General features: G+C 41.1%; 1 protein-coding gene across 5 annotated transcripts; it reads left to right on the plus strand.

The window, feature by feature from the left end:
• The first annotated feature begins 201 nt into the window (after positions 1–201).
• On the plus strand, positions 202–16,515 carry MARVELD2 (MARVEL domain containing 2). Of its 5 annotated transcripts, XM_030567565.1 has the most exons (8): positions 1,099–1,191; positions 1,814–2,303; positions 2,922–2,986; positions 7,363–7,395; positions 11,724–11,860; positions 12,555–12,726; positions 13,201–13,251; positions 14,982–16,515. In XM_030567565.1, the coding sequence occupies exons 2-8, from the start codon at positions 1,832–1,834 to the stop codon at positions 15,096–15,098; spliced, it is 1,047 nt and encodes a 348-aa protein (XP_030423425.1). In that variant the 5' UTR covers positions 1,099–1,191; positions 1,814–1,831; the 3' UTR covers positions 15,099–16,515. The 5 variants fall into 5 exon arrangements, with proteins under 5 accessions (XP_030423423.1, XP_030423422.1, XP_030423425.1 ...); XM_030567563.1 differs by lacking the exon at positions 1,099–1,191 and adding an exon at positions 202–225 and having other exon boundaries at positions 1,814–2,986; XM_030567562.1 differs by lacking the exon at positions 1,099–1,191 and adding an exon at positions 644–1,014 and having other exon boundaries at positions 1,814–2,986.
• The last annotated feature ends 907 nt before the right edge of the window (positions 16,516–17,422 follow it).

A 17,422-nucleotide genomic window follows, 5' to 3' on the forward strand; every position in this document is an offset into this window, starting at 1 on the left:
AGGAATGTAAGTATTTTCCATGAATAGACCATAAAATGGCATATGTAGATGAAAACTTTGTATATCCTTAGTATTGCAGTAAATAATAGATTTTTGATGTGTTCTTATATTGAAATTTCATCTGGCCATCTCTATAATCTTAACAGCGGCCTAATCCTGCTGTCCATACTTGGTAGAAGTTGTGTCTGAGTCAGGACTACAGGATCAGGCTCACTTAAGTTTCAGGTACAGCAATAAACACAGAGCATATTTCTAGAGCATGTATTAACTCATGGGGGTCAAAGGTTTACCATGGGCTGTCGTTGCCAAATCCCAGAAAATGGAAGTTTTAAATCAGCCCCACTCCCCCTCTGTGTTATGGCTGGCTTCAAATGGTGGAAAACACTGGCTATTTTTATCTTTAAAATAGGAAAACAGGCCTGAATGCCTTAAGGTGACGATTTCTCCTTTTCCATTTAAATAGAAAGATGGAGCTCTTCCGAATGTAAGCGCGGTGCCAGTATCCTAATGACCATGAATGCAGTTGTCTAGTACATCATTACTACTCCAGTAGGGCAGAGGCAGGAGCAGCTCGCGCTCACGTTTTGTTCCGCGGTAACTTAAAGGCGAGGGGGGCGAGAGGCTGCTGGTGCTGCTGTAGCTCAAGGCAGTAGCGGTTATCGGCCATGCAATCTTCAGTCTCAGCTCTGCCCCGCTCGCAAGGCAGGCCCCGTCCCACCCATTTAAAGGCCGCAAACATCTTTATCTCTCACCTCGCCGCCCCGCCAGGCACAGAAGCCCAGAGTTAGTTGGCTGCCCGGGATAAGGCAGGACTCAGGCAGGCTCCCTGGCCTCGCCCGCCCCTTAGCAGTCGGGATTTGTTGGCCTAGCCTGGCGTGAGGACGGGTCCGTAGGTTTCTCGCTGCGGTTCAGCGTAAGTTAGCGTGTCGCGCCGAGGGCACATGGCGCAGGGACAGGCCAGGTCGAGCCGAGCGCAGGTGCCCGCGAGGCCCGGGCTGGAGGCGGGGCTGGCAGGTGAGTTCCCGGGGCGGGGCCAGAGGGAACGAGGCTGGAGCGGCTCGGGTGGAGGCGAGCGCGGATCCAAGCGGAGTGCGGCGCCCTGCCCCGCGCCCCCACCCACCGCCCCGCGCGGCTGTGCGCTGGTACCAGGCGGTGAGCTGACAAGTTGCTGGCGGGACGCAGAGGTTCGCGGTGAGCGGGGCCGCCCTTGTCTGGCCGGGGGTAGAGGAGGGGAGGGCAAGGGCCGTGCAGGATCGGGAGCCGCGGAGCGGGGATCCATGGGGCGGCGGGGGCCGCTCTCTACAGCTCTTGTTGCAGAATCGGGGCTCAGGTGCCCCTTGTTCCCTTTTTCTGGGACTTGGTGAAACAGCGGCCAGAGAAGTGCCCCGTGCGCCTCTGCGCGTCACTTGATGGAGACGGGCTCGGTATAAAATCCCGTGAGTTTAGTTTATAGGTAATTTAAAAAAAAATCCCCACATGTTGCTCTTAGACTTTGCATTGTCAACATGAAATGGCTGCTGCGGTCATTGTTAGTTTCTCTGCCTTACCTTCACTCTAACACCAGAGGATAAAATATGAAGCATGATTGTTTCCAGGTGGAATGGGTTTTTGTTTTTTTTTAAGTGTGGGCTTTTCTTTGAAGAATGCACCAGTTTTAATGGGGTTGTAAGCTCGTCCAGGAATAGTTTTTATTTTTGGCTTGTTCAATGCTGAGCCTGTTGTTGAGTATTTAACAATTTCTTCTTTGACGTTTGTAGGAAATGCAAATAAAGTGGGAAGGGGATAACTTATAAATGTTCATACAATTATCTAGGTGTTTCTAGAACAGAAGATGGAATCACAAATATCTTCCAGAAGTGCATTGTCACAGCACAGATCGAGGCAGCATGGCAGATCTACACAATACGATGAAGTATTTGTGGATTCCTCTTTTCTAGAAGATACAGAAAGTCCGCCTCAAAGTTCACAAAATGCTGAACTGCTACTGAGTGCGGATCGCTTGCTACCACCGCCTCTCCCACTGCAACCACCTCTCGGCCCTGAATTTTACCCAAGTAATAGTGAAGAATCCTCTGATCTCAAACCAGTAAGACGATTTATTCCAGACTCCTGGAAGAACTTCTTCAAAGGGAGAAGAAAGAACCCAGAATTGGATAAGCCACCTTCAGATATAAAATACACTTCGAGTGGAGTTGAATGTTCTCCACCAGCATCTCCAGTACAGCAAAATCACAAGTCAGCTGCTAGTTCCTATAAAGACCCATATGGAGGGTCAGGTGGAAGCTATAATTCACGCAAACAAGGTGAAGCCATGCTTACCCAAGATCCTTATGCCTCCCTAGAACGACATACTCAAGTGGCTCTAACTTACAGTGAGAAGGTGGAAGCTTATAATCTGAGATACTCCTACATGAAATCATGGGCAGGTTTACTCAGAATTCTGTGTGTTGTAGAGCTGCTTTTAGGTGCAGCTGTCTTTGCTTGTGTCACAGCCTATATACACAAAGATAATGAATGGTACAACATGTTTGGATACTCACAGCCATATGGTTTTACAGCAAACAGTGTATATGGAGGCTATTATTATAGTGGCCCCAAAACCCCTTTTATACTTGTAGTAGCAGGCTTGGCTTGGGTAGTGACTATAGCGCTTCTAGTGCTTGGCATGTCAATGTACTATCGAACTATTCTTCTGGACTCAAATTGGTGGCCTTTAACTGAATTTGGAATTAATGTTGCATTATTCATTCTGTATATGGCTGCTGCAATAGTCTATGTGAATGATGCTAACCGAGGTGGACTCTGCTATTACCAATTATTTCAAACACCAATGAATGCATCATTTTGTCGCATAGAAGGGGGACAGACAGCAGCAATAATCTTTTTGTTTGTCACGGTGATTGTCTATCTTATTAGTACAGTAGTTTGCCTAAAGCTGTGGAGACATGAAGGAGCAAGGAGGCACAGAGAATTAATGGAACAGGAGGTAAGTCAAAAACTATCACATCAAACTGATTGCATCAATTTTCTTGTGTGCATTTAGAGTGCATGTTGCAAGGTGGGATGAAGTAGTAGACTTTGGGTTCCAGTTATCATTGTGCCTTGGGCTAACTGTCGTGTTAGGCAAGTTGTCTTGGTACTAGTTTTCCCAACTATACAGTAGGAATATTTTACCCACTTTTGTAATATTTTGAGCTCACCAAAGGAAAGTGTCACATTGCAAGGTGCATTTCAGACCACTGAGAGGTTCTTACTGCCTGCCCTCAGTACTTAATTTGTAATGAAAGAAGTGTTGGGGCCCAAGCAAATTTTTTTTTAAACTTTCATAACGATGCAGCAAGCCCAGAAGTGCCAGAGCAGTGAACTGCCAAACCTAGAGATGCAGCAAGCTGCCCTGGCGCAAATGAAGCACTACCTGCTCTGTAATCTTGGGTGCCTCACAATGCTTTGCTGCTGTAGTTCCCAGCTACAGCAACTCACAAACAGCCAGACAGCATGCAGGTCACACCCTGAGTGTCCATCAGCTCAGACCCCAGCAGCCTGTCAGCAACATCCAGTCATACTCTGGCTTCCACCAGCCTTAGTTATTACTTGCAGGTGACCCCAATACATTTCCAGTCCCGAATTTTCAGATATTAAAGGTCCATTGCCCCTGTAAAGGGCCAACATTCAACAGTTTGCTACTTTAACCGGAGTTACCAAACCATTCAGTGTGAACACAGCACTGGATTAGTTTAGATTAAAAATAAAATAAGTTTATTTTACTACAAAGAGATTTTGAGTGAGTATAAGGTATTAAAAGTATAAGGTAATAAAGTCAGAAATAGTTACAAGAGAAATAAAAATAAAATGCTTTCTAGTAGCTAAAACTTAAGTTAGACTTAGTTCAAAGTAAAATCTTTACCACGTTTCCAGCAACATGGATGACCAAATTCTAGGTCACAATCTCCGCCTCACCACACTCTCCAATTCAAAGGGCTGGTTACTTTGTCCTCTTAGATGAGAGAGAGAGTGGGGTGTTTTTGCCTCTCCCTTTTATAGTTCAGTAATCCTTTGAAATGCATTTTCCTGAGGTTTACCCCTAGATAAAGTTCATTTCAGCTGTGAGAAAGGAGATGTGAAGTGAAAGAAGTTCCCTGCTGTAGTTTGCCAAAATGCAAGTCACTTTGTGCCTGACCCTGTTCTTTGCCAGATTGCCAATCAACTTTAATGACACTTGGCTAGAGGTGTCACCTTGCCAATCAACTTTAATGACACTTGGCTAGAGGTGTCACCTTGTCCTTTATCTTTGAGAAACCAGTTACCCTACAGCAGTGGTTTTCAAGACTTTTGTACTGGTGACCTCTCCCTTTCACACAGCAAGCCTCTGAGTGTGATCCCCACTTATATGTTGAAAGTGGTGGAGGGGGAGATAAATATAATGGGGGCTGGGAGCTGTCAGCCCAAGGCGCTGACAATTGCAATCCACATGTAACCACTTTGCGACCCCCTCTAAGGGTCAGGACCCCCAGTTTGAGAACCCCTGCACTAGATTTGTCTTGTAAGCACATTAGTGGCATAAATTCAGCTTGTTCATAACTCTTAATATGCATTTCATACATGCTTTACATAATAATATTGATGATTGTGTTATAAATTTTTAAATGATACCCACAAGGCATATTTTGCACAATTATTACAATAATGTGTAGGGTGTGAATACGGGGTGGTCACAAAGAGGCACTAAGTCTTTCCTTTGATTTCAGCAGACCTTGGATCATGCAGTCACATGGAAAATGTCGAAATACTTTCCCTAAATCAGCTGGTCAACTGCTTCTTAGTACATACTCTCCTCTGAACAAAAGATAGGGAAGAATATAGTATAAACTGACTTATTTTAACACTTTAGTAGGAGGCCTTAAAGCAAATAGCCTTTGGAGAGACAACTTTCAATTTAGAAGTTAGAGCTACTCTAAGGATATAAATAAAAAGAACAGGAGTACTTGTGGCACATTAGAGACTAACAAATTTATTTGAGCATAAGCTTTCTTGGGCTAAAACCCACTTCATCGGATGCATCAGACTAACACGGCTGCTACTCTGAAATCTAAGGATATAAGAAACTGATTTTGTGAACGGAGTATGCAAAATACCAGACCACCACTACTGAGTTGTCTATGCATTTTCAGCTTTGCTCACACTACTAATTCAGCACTGTGTTCTTGGCTGTGAGACGCCAAAACCAAGCCTATTTGTCACTTTTATATAAAGACATTTCTCTGATATTTAGAGTAAGAAAGCTTGCCAGTTTTTTAAATAGAAAAAGAAAGCTAGATAATTGAGTGCTGCTTTTTACTGGTTTCCTACATTCTGGATATTGTGCATGAAACAAAAAAAACTTTAATGCATTAGTCCTTAAATTCTAGATCAAGTTTTCAGGTCTCTTCCTGCAGGCCCTTTCTCGTTAGTGTATTTCCATTCACATTGTATGCCTTGTAGCTCTAGTATTTAAAAAAAAAAGAGAGAGAATTCTTGGTTTCTAGTTATTTTAGCAATATTGAGCATAGGTGGAGTTGCTTAAGGCTTAAAAGGAGAAAAATATCCACTGAAATAAATTTTATTTTCATTATGTAGCATACAAATCTGCTATAAGGCATCATTCTATCTCTTTGATAGAGTTCAGTACAAATTATTTATGCAGTATGACTATCAGACAAATATTTTGCTGTATGTTGTAGAGGCACTAAATCGGGGTAGGCAACCTATGGCACGTGTGCCGAAGGCAGCACGCAAGCTGATTTTCAGCGGCGCTCCCACTGCCCAGGTCCTGGCCACCAGTCCAGGGAGCTCTGCATTTTAATTTAATTTTAAATGAAGCTTTTTAAACATTTAAAAAAATGTATTTACTTTACATACAACAATAGTTTAGTTATATATTATAGGCTTATAGAAAGAGACCTTCTAAAAACATTAAAATGTATTACTGGCACACAAAACCTTAAATTAGAGTGAATAAATGAAGACTCTTCTGAAAGGTTGCCAACCCTGCTCTGTATGTAAGACTGCAAGATCACTTGTGCTCTGTTTCAACTATTTCGCAATTGCATGTGGAACATATTAGGAACATCCTTTATTATTAATTGCTTAATCTCATATCTGGTGGATAACGGAAAATCTGTTTCATTTTTGCTTTACCTATCAACGAATGCATTCTAAGTGGGTTGTGCAAAACATGATAAAATTGAAACTAACATTTTATTAAAACTTATAAAAAACAGTAAAATATCACATTCCACAAAATTCAGAGGGTATACTTGAGCCACACCTAAATAGGATTCAGTTTTTGATTTTTCCTTCTCTCACTAGGGAGGAAGAACAGTGGATTTCCTCCACTTTCTAATTTCAAACTTTAATCTTTTCTTTGTAACATTCTAACTTAATATCTTTCTTCTTCAAATACAGTTTCACTCATGACTTGTCCTAATTTTAAATTAAATGAGTATCTGTATGATTCCCACAATATTCTAGTTAAATGATGAATTTTAATTATAAAAATCTCTGAAAAAAATTGTACTGAAATTTATATTAAAATGGTCAAATTATTCCCACCCATCCTCCAACATTGTTCTGTTCTATTTACTTTAAAATATTCCTAAATAGATTATTTTTATAGTGGTTAGTTTGACTGAGCTGAGTATGATGTAAAATTGTTGATGGCTGAGTTATTTCCCAAAACAGATTTTTAAAAGAGAATGATCACTACCCCCAAAGAGTTCATGGTTTAATATTGGACAAAATATAAGAGTAAAATGGTAGGGAGAAAATTGAAGTATCTTATCTAAAAGTAGTAACTCAAAGCCTTTGCTGTCCCATGGGTGTAATTCTTAAAGTTGTGTGTTTTTTTGTTTTTAAATAAAAACCAAAAATGGCTCAGAACTAAACTGGATGGTAACAAACTGTGAATCCCAGTGATGGTTCAACCTGGTGATGAACACCAAAAAAAAAAACCATCAAAAAAAACACCCGTCAACCATGCTTGCAACTGTTTCTATCACTTCTCACTGACTCAGCGGACATTCTGGGCTGCAGAGTGACAATCCTGGAATCTTCTTATAAGATACTCCAAATTAACTGATGTAAATTGTTAGTATTTTTTGAATTACGGGCTTCTCTCTTTAAAAATTTATTTAAAACTAATGACACCATACTGCCATACATAGATTTCCTGAAAATAATACATTTACTCATATTTAAACATTAATTGATCACAAATACCCTGTGTTGTATTACTTTTATGGGGTTTAGGATATTAAAGGTTTGTGCTTTTGCAGAATACATACATGCTTCAAACCTTTGTTAAACAATAAACTTTTTTTTTTTTAGATGAAAACACAATCTTTTCTACCACAAAGGATGGTAAGAACCAAATTTATTCTCTCCTATCTGTCTGTCTCTCCTAATTTTCTAACTGATATTATTATAGGATGGAAAGAGGTAAAGTTTTCCAAAGCACTGGCCAGAATAGGTTAATTCTCTGTGTCGGATTCTCGCATTAGGGCTTAGCTCCTTAACACAAGACCGGTGGAACTCCACTATTTCTCAAGCTTTTTTGGTCCTTGAGGGAAGTAGTGATCAGGTAGAACTAAAGTAATACCTCCTTTGGAGTGTATCGGTGTTGCCTTCTGAATATTCTGGTTAACTTCTTTACCATGGTAAAGAAAGGCAAGGAACTCCCTGCAGGAACTAGCAGCTCCATTGTTCTAGCTCTCCTCTAGACCCTAGTGATGCCCATCAAGTGGTCTTTCTTGGTTTCAGCCTTGTTTTTCAGCTGGATCTGGTTCAGAGCTCTAAATTCTAATTCTTTGACTTAAGTGTGTTGGTGCACCCGTGGTACCTTTTTGTATGTGTGTCAATTTCTTGTTTTCAGCAGACTAAAGACCATTTGGTGTATCAGTGCTTGGTCTGTTACTTTTTTGAATATGCTTGGGTTCAGTACTTCTTGTCACACATTTCTCTTGCTGTTCTGGTGCTTCCCTTGACAGGCCAGGACATGGCCCTCCCCCTTGGTTTTTTTGGCAAGTATGGAGACAGTAAGGAAGAAAGACAGTTCAGTGTCTTTACATCTTGGCCACATTGTAGGATTGATCACCATGTTTGTTTTGTGCTTTGGAATCAACCATGATATGCAGGGTATAATTGCACATGTCATCTGACAAGCAAAGAAGTGTGGGAAGTGCCTCCCAACCCTTACTGAGGCACCCCAGAGAGAAAAGGCTAACCTGGAGCACTTTAAAGGGTAAATCCTTTACTCTGAGCCCTGAGTTAACCAAGACTACTGTGCACTGGGATTCAATGCCTTCACTGCTTAAACCCCTAGTTTACCAGTTTAAACTAAATCAGTTTAATGAGACCAGAGTGGCTTTACCACAAAGCGCCTTGTGTAGGCATCAGCAAATCTTTGCCAGGTGTTGGAATCTTGGGAAATTAAAGTCAAGGGTATTGAACTGTCTCTCATCAGATGAGGCAGAGCCTCCGAGCACATGGTTGAATAAGGAGACAATGAGAGAAACTCTGCTACTCTCTAGCATGTCTGAATTGAAGCCTTATACTTCAGATACCGCCATACTGAGACTTCAGAATTTTCCCCTCTTGTGTACCCAAAGCAGAGAAGCCAGTGATTTTGGGTAACTGTATGTGCTCAGTAATCTAATCAAGAGCCGTGTTAGTCTGGATCTGTAAAAGCAACAAAGAATCCTGTGGCACCTTATAGACTAACAGACGTTTTGGAGCATGAGCTTTCGTGAGCGAACACCCACTTCCTCAGATGCATGTAGTGGAAATATCCAGGGGCAGGTATATATATGCTAGCAAGCAAGCTAGAGATAACGAGGTCAGTTCAATCAGGGAGGATGAGGCCCTGTTCTAGCAGTTGAGGTGTGAAAACCAAGAGAGGAGAAACTGGTTCTGTAGTTGGCAAGCCATTCACAGTCTTTGTTCAATCCTGAGCTGATGGTGTCAAATTTGCAGATGAACTGAAGCTCAGCAGTTTCTCTTTGAAGTCTGGTCCTGAATTTTTTTTGCTGCAGGATGGCCACCTTAAGGTCTGCTATAGTGTGGCCAGGGAGGTTGAAGTGCTCTCCTACAGGTTTTTGTATATTGCCATTCCTAATGTCTGATTTGTGTCCATTTATCCTTTTCTGTAGAGACTGTCCAGTTTGGCCAATGTACATAGCAGAGGGGCATTGCTGGCATATGATGGCGTATATTACATTGGTGGATGTGCAGGTGAATGAACCAGTGATGGTGTGGCTGATCTGGTTAGGTCCTGTGATGGTGTCGCTGGTGTAGATATGTGGGCAGAGTTGGCATCGAGGTTTGTTGCATGGATTGGTTCCTGAGCTAGAGTTATTATGGTGCGGTGTGCAATTACTGGTGAGAATATGTTTCAGGTTGGCAGATTGTCTGTGGGCAAGGACTGGCCTGCCACCCAAGGCCTGTGAAAGTGTGGGATCATTGTCCAGGATGGGTTGTAGATCCTTGATGATGCGTTGGAGGGGTTTTAGCTGGGGGCTGTATGTGATGGCCAGTGGAGTCCTGTTGGTTTCTTTCTTGGGTTTGTCTTGCAGTAGGAGGCTTCTGGGTACACGTCTGGCTCTGTTGATCTGTTTCCTTATTTCCTCGTGCGGGTATTGTAGTTTTGAGAATGCTTGGTGGAGATTTTGTAGGTGTTGGTCTCTGTCTGAGGGGTTAGAGCAGATGCGGTTGTACCTCAGTGCTTGGCTGTAGACAATGGATCGTGTGATGTGTCCAGGATGGAAGCTGGAGGCATGAAGGTAGGCATAGCGGTCGGTAGGTTTTCGATATAGGGTGGTGTTAATGTGACCATCACTTATTTGCACCGTGGTGTCAAGAAAGTGGATCTCCTGTGTAGATTGGTCCAGGCTGAGGTTGACGGTGGGGTGGAAGCTGTTGAAATCGTGGTGGAATTTTTCCAGAGTCTCCTTCCCATGGGTCCAGATGATGAAGATGTCATCAATGTAGCGTAGGTAGAGGAGGGGCGTGAGTGGACGAGAGCTGAGGAAGCGTTGTTCCAGGTCGGCCATAAAGATATTGGCATATTGTGGGGCCATGCGGGTGCCCATAGGAGTGCCACTGATCTGGAGATATATATTGTCATCAAATTTGAAATAGTTGTGTGTGAGTATAAAGGCACAGAGCTCAGCAGCCAGTTGTGCTGTGGCATCATCAGGGATAGTGTTCCTGACAGCTTGTATTCCATCTGTGTGTGGGATGTTTGTGTAGAGAGCCTCTACATCCATGGTGGCTAGGATGGTGTTTTCTGGGAGGTCACCAATGCATTGTAGTTTCCTCAGGAAATCAGTGGTGTCACGGAGATAGCTGGGAGTGCTGGTGGCATAGGGTCTGAGTAGAGAGTCCATATATCCAGACAGTCCTTCAGTGAGAGTGCCAATGCCCGAGATGATGGGGCATCCAGGATTTCCGGGTTTGTTGATCTTGGGTAGTAGATAGAATAACCCTGGTCGGGGCTCTAGGGGTATGCTGATTTCTTCTGGTGTTAGTGTAGGGAGTGTCCTGAGTAGATGCTGTAGTTTCTTAGTGTATTCCTCAGTGGGATCGGAGGGAAGTGGCCTGTAGAATTTGGTATTGGAGAGTTGTCTGGCGGCCTCCTTTTGGTAGTCAGACCTGTTCATGATGACAACGGCACCTCCTTTATCAGCCTCTTTGATGATAATCTCAGGGTGGTTTCTGAGGCTGTGGATGGCATTGCGTTCTGCACGACTTAGGTTGTGAGGCAAGCTATGTTGTTGTTCCACGATTTCTGCCTGTGCACACCGGCGATCTACTCAAGGTCTCCTGGATCTCTCTGGGGAAGCCCCAGAGCCCACAGTATTAATTTTGAGACATGCCTATAACTGTGCATCAGCAAGGGCAGGATCTCTTGGTGCAGTCAGAACACTTTTTGCACTGAGGCAGATGCTCATGCCCAAAGAAGCTCTGCCTTAGACACCAGAGCCCACAGCACTTCTTGTGCAGGGTTCCAATGGTACTGATGCTCCCAAGAATACTTGAGGTTGTGTGGTAAGTATTGCCTTAACTCTGCCCACACAAAAAATGTAAACTTCACAGTGCCGTTCTCCTGCCTAACAGAAACTACCAGGTTCTCTGTGGGCACCACAATACCAAATCAGGATTCTTATTCCTACACTCCAGCAGGACCCTCAGGGAATGGGAAAAATTGATGCTGATTGACAGATTAAATTAGACCCACTGAGCTACCTTTCTTACTAGTTTTCTTGTTGCACAATCACAATTAGTCTAGTAATATCTTAGGGGACTTCTTTAAACTTTCCAGTTCTTCATTCTAGTCACACGAGACTAATATTTCTAAGCTGCCAAAAGAATGATATATAAAGGAACTGGTATCACTACTGGGGCAGATTTAAGGTTGTGTTGTGTGAGAAATCTCACTTTGTTTCTTTATGCAGTGGTGGTGTAGCCATGTTGGTCACAGTATATTAGAGAGGTAAGGTGGATTGGTCCAATAAAAGATATTCACCCACTTTACACTTGCCAATTTTCTAACTCCATGCTTTGTTTTTTCTCTCTAATATTACAGTTGCATTCAGGAAGGCACAGGAAACTGTTTAATACCTGTAACTTTAACTCCACACTAACAATTATTTTGTGTTTTTTATATTTATCATTTTTACTTTTAAAATTAGTATGAAAGTAAAGACAGACCAAGAGAAGAAGTCAATTACAAGCAATTTAAATCGGTGGAAATGAAACCTGAACTACTTAATAGCCACATACCATCAGGGCACATTCCTAAGCCTATAGTGATGCCAGACTACTTAGCGTGAGTGTTTCTGTAACTTTCCATTGTTTCATCAAAGAGGTGGTATTTTTTGTATGGGCTTATTTTAGTGTCTAACAACTTTTTCATACTTCGTACTCTACTGGTCTCCAATTTCTTATACATTAATTTTAAATAAGAGAATGATGGCCTGTGGATGTAGCATGTAAATATTTAATATAAGTGCATAATTTAAAAAAATCAAAATTTTGTAATAGTTTAAATTAAAATATCTAACAGAATAATTACCAAGGGGATGAAGAAAGGACATACAGTAATACAAAAATAATTGAGAAGAGTAAATGTACAGACATTTCTTTGAACTTTTCTAAAATCTCTAATACTTATTCTTCCTAAACAGTCTGACTGACAAACTCAGAATCAAACCTTAGCAAAGGAAATTTAGACATGAGTAAAATTCATGAAAAATAATAGTCTTTGCAAGTTAATAGAACTCGATAGTTCCGTAAGGACATGTTTCAAATAATATTAATTTGCATAACACTTAACTCATATTTCAAAGTCTTATGTATAACCTGCTGAAGTTTGCACGTACTCAAAAAGCCATATTTACAGCTTTTTTTGGAAAGTCATAACTCACTCACTCACTCATGCCCATCACCCCAATCAGGGTATGGGCCACCAACAACAGATCTCAGAGTCATAACTCCAGCACTAATAATCATTCTTCTTATAGGAAATACCCAGCAATTCAGACAGACGATGAGCGAGATCGCTATAAAGCTGTGTTTAACGATCAGTATGCTGAATATAAAGAGCTTTCTGCTGAAATTCAGGTGGTCTTAAAAAAATTTGATGATTTGGATGCATTGATGAGCAAGCTGTCTCTTCACCCTGGAAACACACTGGTAAGTAGCTAACTAGATGCATGTGTTTGGTTTTTTTAAATTAATAATAATAATAATAATAATTGCAAAACCTAACTAATTTGTTTTCAAGAATTGAGCACAATCTTAAACAGCTAGACTGCCTATGGGAAGAGAGAGACCTTATAATACTAAAGATGAACAAACAAGATGGACTTGATATCCTGAAAAGCTGTTACCTTCATATTACAGAAATAGTGAAACACTTCATCATAACTAGCTTATACCCATATTTTCATCAGTTTTTATTTTAGTTGTTTTCAATTAGTTTCCATCTTAATTGAAAGTTTTGACTAATTTTAGTTGTTAGTGTTGACAAATTCGAACTAATGTTTTCATGAAAACAAAACCTATGATGTATCTCAGTGCACACTTTTGACAAGTCTGGGTAGAACTTATGGGAGAACACTAACAACAAACATAAGGTTTTTAAAATGCTTCATTTTGTTTTAATAGGAACATGACAGAATTTCAAAAGTTCTGCAAGAATACAAAAAGAAGAAGAATGTGAGTATTTTGAGCTTTACATCCTAATACTGGGCAGGGGGGTCAGAATGGGTGGGATTATGGGGGTGCACATTTTTCTGGGGCCCCCAGTTGGCTGGGGGTCTTGGGCACGCCCCCTTGGCCCAGTGGCTAATCTGCCAATGGGAGGAGGGCAGGTGAGTGAGCATGTGGCCCAGCAGCAGCAGAGGAATCCTCCAAAAAGGTAGGCCTGCCACTGGGGGAGCCGGGCCCAGTGTGGGTCGGTGTGGATGGGGGCTGTTGCCACTGGAGAATGGCGTCTCCCCCTGGAGATGGGTGCACACCTAGGGCTCGGGGCCTAGCTGGAGGGGGGTGGTATGCCAACCCTGAACCCTGCTGTCCCCTCGCCCCCCGTCATTGCCCGCCCACCCGAAGTTGGGGCCTACCCAAGTGTTCCATCCAGGCTACGCCACTGGTTTGCAGTAATAATCCAATGGATGGTTAAGAGGATGTAAGTCAGTGCTGGGGAACCTGCAGTTCACGGGCCGCACGTGGCCCATCAGGAAAATCTGCTGGCAGGCCACGAGACAGTGTTTACATTGACCACCCACGCATGGCTGCCTGCAGCTACCAGTTCATGGTCACTGGGAGCTGCGGACGGCTGTGCCCGTGGACAGTCAATGTAAACACTGTCTCACAGCCTATCAGTGGATTACGCTGACAGGCCGCAGGTTGCTCACTACTGATGTAAGTAGACAAAAGCAGCTTTAACAGCAGGCACAATCTGTTAGTTAAGGGTATGCCCAGCCTTTGCATGTTGGGAAGCTGTTACAATGTTCTGTGTACCTGTCACATAAAATGCTGGACACTTGAGAAAGCAGGTGAAGTTTGTTGCCCAATCCATTACAATTTCATGTTGGTTGCATCTTGTGATAGCACTAAATACATAAATTAGATTTAAAAAGAAACAGTTGACTTTCTTAAGCTAAAGTGTTTTTGTGTTTGACGGTAGGTCCCATCTATTTAATGGCTTGCCTTGAGAATGCTTGCTAACATTGTTCAGTTATTTTTTGGAAACAATCCATTTTCCAGCCACACATGCAACAAAAAGCCAACATTCCTTGTCAGTGATAAAACAATGTGGTACATATGCTTAATCTTGAAAGGAAGTCTCTCATTTTCTTTTTAATCAATTGTGGGGGGGGAGTGAAATATATATTAGCTGCAGAATAACTATTGCTAGAGTCCAGAAGTGGTTTTACTTTATTGCTATTAAGGTATGTAGGGGTGTGTGTGTGTGTGTAATTACTTGCATTCCAGTAAAATCTTGGCAATATAATCTCTTGATTTGTACCTTTTTGGTTTTTTACTCAGTGCAAATTGAGGGTTCATATGAGTCTGTTTTCACTGTTTTGTCATTTGGTTTGTAAATTTTTTTTGTTAAAGATCACCAGATACAAACCATCAGAACACAAATATATAACTGAAACAGGGCAGCACAACATACTTATTTAAAATATAAATAAAACTGCATTACTTCACTAAATGGCTAAAATACATCAAAACCACAGTCCCTTTTCCACCCACCAAGGAAGTAGGAAAAGGGCAGGTAGAAGAAATTGTGTTCAAGGAAGAACAGCATGTGTTTGGAGGGCATGAACCCATATGCATATGTGCTGTCCTCAGCCAACTGCATTATTGATTGTTCTTGGAGGAAACTGAAAGATACATTGTATTAATGAGTTGTTGATTTGCTTGTATATTTCCTGCAGGATCCTACATTTCTGGAGAAAAAGGAACGTTGTGAATACTTAAAGAACAAACTTTCTCACATAAAACAAAGAATTCAGGACTACGATAAAGTTATGAATTGGAACATACAGACATAGTATCACTTTAACTTTACGTGGAAGCTACTTAGTATTTGGAAATAGAAATTATTTTTAAATATTTATCTTCAAAATTTATCAGCTTCCTATTGTGAAACCAATTGCTTCCTCAATCAATGCCTGTATGTGGTATATTTAAATCTTGTGCGTTTCTGACAGGTTTTGTATGCAATCCTATTTTAAATGCAATATAACATAAGTTAACAAGCTGTTTTACGGCATCTACATTAATTGTATGCTTTATTACTAGATAAATGCCCAAGTCCGTCCCTTTTTATGTAATCACAGGTATGATATTTTTACTCATCTGTTCTCCCTTTCTTCTGTCTCTCTCTTTAAATGTGTGCACCCTTTCCACCAGATCTGGTTCTTCTAGATCTAGTCAAGAATCTGTGCAGTAGTGCTGTAACAACCTCAGATAGTGACCTGATGTATTTCCTGTATAGTTAGAGCGCTGCAGATCTGCAGATATCCACTTCATATCCACAGACCATGTTTGTGGATTGGATGCAGATACAAATTTGTGCCGGGCTCTACATATGGTATTGAAAATAACTGGGCTGTTTTTATGGCCATAATTCAGCAGAGTATTTAAGCACTTCAGTTCAAATAAATGAAACTATTCATTCATCTCCTTACATGCTCCACGGAATCAGAGCCACTTGTTGGTCTTTGCCCACTTTTTTTCCCCATTCTGAGGATTGTTGCTTTCTGTGGGGTGAACCCACAGATTTCTCAGAAACTACTGAGTGGCGTCTGCCAGACAGGAAGGAGAGAAATGTGGTACAAGTCTTCTTACTGTTTGATCCTGAATATTTATTTAATTCTTATATCTTTGTCTTTCCTCATGCAGAAGTTTTAAAGAAAGCAGTTGAAGTTTTGCCTGAATAAGGACTGCAGAATAGGTCCTATATTAGCAAACACAGCATAGCTTAATTCTGACCTCTGCCTTGCAGAGGTGAGGTAACTTATTCACATTCAAGAGGAATGTGACTCTCTTGTTTGAGAAAACTGGAGAGAGTAGCTGATGCAGGTAATTGTAAATATTAGGAGTCAAATGTACACAGATTTTAAACTTAATTCTCAGTATAAAACCTCCCAAAAAATTACAGTATATAAACCATAAGCATGTGATGAAAATCCAAGTGAAATGTAGTTCACTGATGAAACACAAGCCTCTAGAGATTTAGCATACCTTTATACTGAACCTTACAATGTGGTTTGAATTTGTAAATCTATCTTGTATCACAGTTGTAAATACTTAAAACTTATGAAAACAATGTCGTCATATGAGAGTTTTATCTTTGTATGAACTTTTTTACTAATTAAATACACTAAAATTGTTAGTCATTTTCTCGTTGGTAGTACCCTCTTCACTGAACAGTTTTTGGAACCAATGTGTCATTGGATGTTTTGTTCTGAAGTATGTTGTTCAAATGTCCAAAACAATACATAAACATAATACTTGTTGTCTTGCTATAAGTGCTTGGAGGCAATTGCTTTTGTTAGGATTACATCATGGCTTTTATTAGAGGGTTTTTTTACTGGAACTTTCTATGCTTGGTCTCAGTTTAGAAGGGATTATATCTCCAAGATATAATCCGTTATTACTATGCTAGCTTTCCTAGTGTAAGGCTGTGGTGTTTCCATCTGACCTTACACTGCTGTTCTACAGCACTGCAAGGATCTGTAATTCAAAGCCACTTCCAGCTTTCCCCCCTCTTTTTTTAAAAGAAAAGGGCAACACTTAAAGTGAAAAAACATTGTCACTAATATCAGTGATGGGTTTCAGTACTCCAGATATGGAATTGGGATTGGTGACTTCCCAGAATGCTGTTAACTTGGTCACGTTGCTTATCACATATATTTTGAGAGCTTTATTGTGCTACACACTTCAAAAGATAACCAGAAGTAAAAATGTACATACCATATAACCAAATGAATGTTAGTTCAAGAATCTAAACTCAGGTTCTGACAGCTGGGAATTTAAACTGTAAACCTAAGTTTACAAAACATACGTATATGTTTCTAGGTATATCGTAGGTAATCACTTGTTAGTTTTAACGGCTGGTCTTAAAATGTGTGCCCATCCAAATAACCAGTAAATCTATAAAATACTTTTCAGAAGGTTCATATGAGCTGGACTTAACATTCTTGGGGTACTATGAATTGAGCCCTGTGAAGTTTTTTTTATATATAATTGTTCATTTTATTTTTGGGGCATGTTTTATCCCTTAGGGAATAGGGTGCCAGGTCCTGCTCCCAGGGGGTCGGGGGCCCTGTGTGGGGGGGTTCAGAGTGAACCCATCCCACACTTGCATTGC

Source organism: Gopherus evgoodei, chromosome 6, assembly GCF_007399415.2.
Source record: "Gopherus evgoodei ecotype Sinaloan lineage chromosome 6, rGopEvg1_v1.p, whole genome shotgun sequence".
Lineage (NCBI taxonomy): Eukaryota > Metazoa > Chordata > Testudines > Testudinidae > Gopherus > Gopherus evgoodei.

Coding starts and splice junctions, on each gene's coding strand:
- MARVELD2 (XM_030567563.1), top strand. CDS start 1,832: ATGGAATCACAAATATCTTCCAGAAGTGCATTGTCACAGCACAGATCG. Junction 12,727..13,200: donor TTCACCCTGGAAACACACTG/GTAAGTAGCTAA, acceptor TTGTTTTAATAG/GAACATGACAGAATTTCAAA. Junction 13,252..14,981: donor AATACAAAAAGAAGAAGAAT/GTGAGTATTTTG, acceptor TATTTCCTGCAG/GATCCTACATTTCTGGAGAA.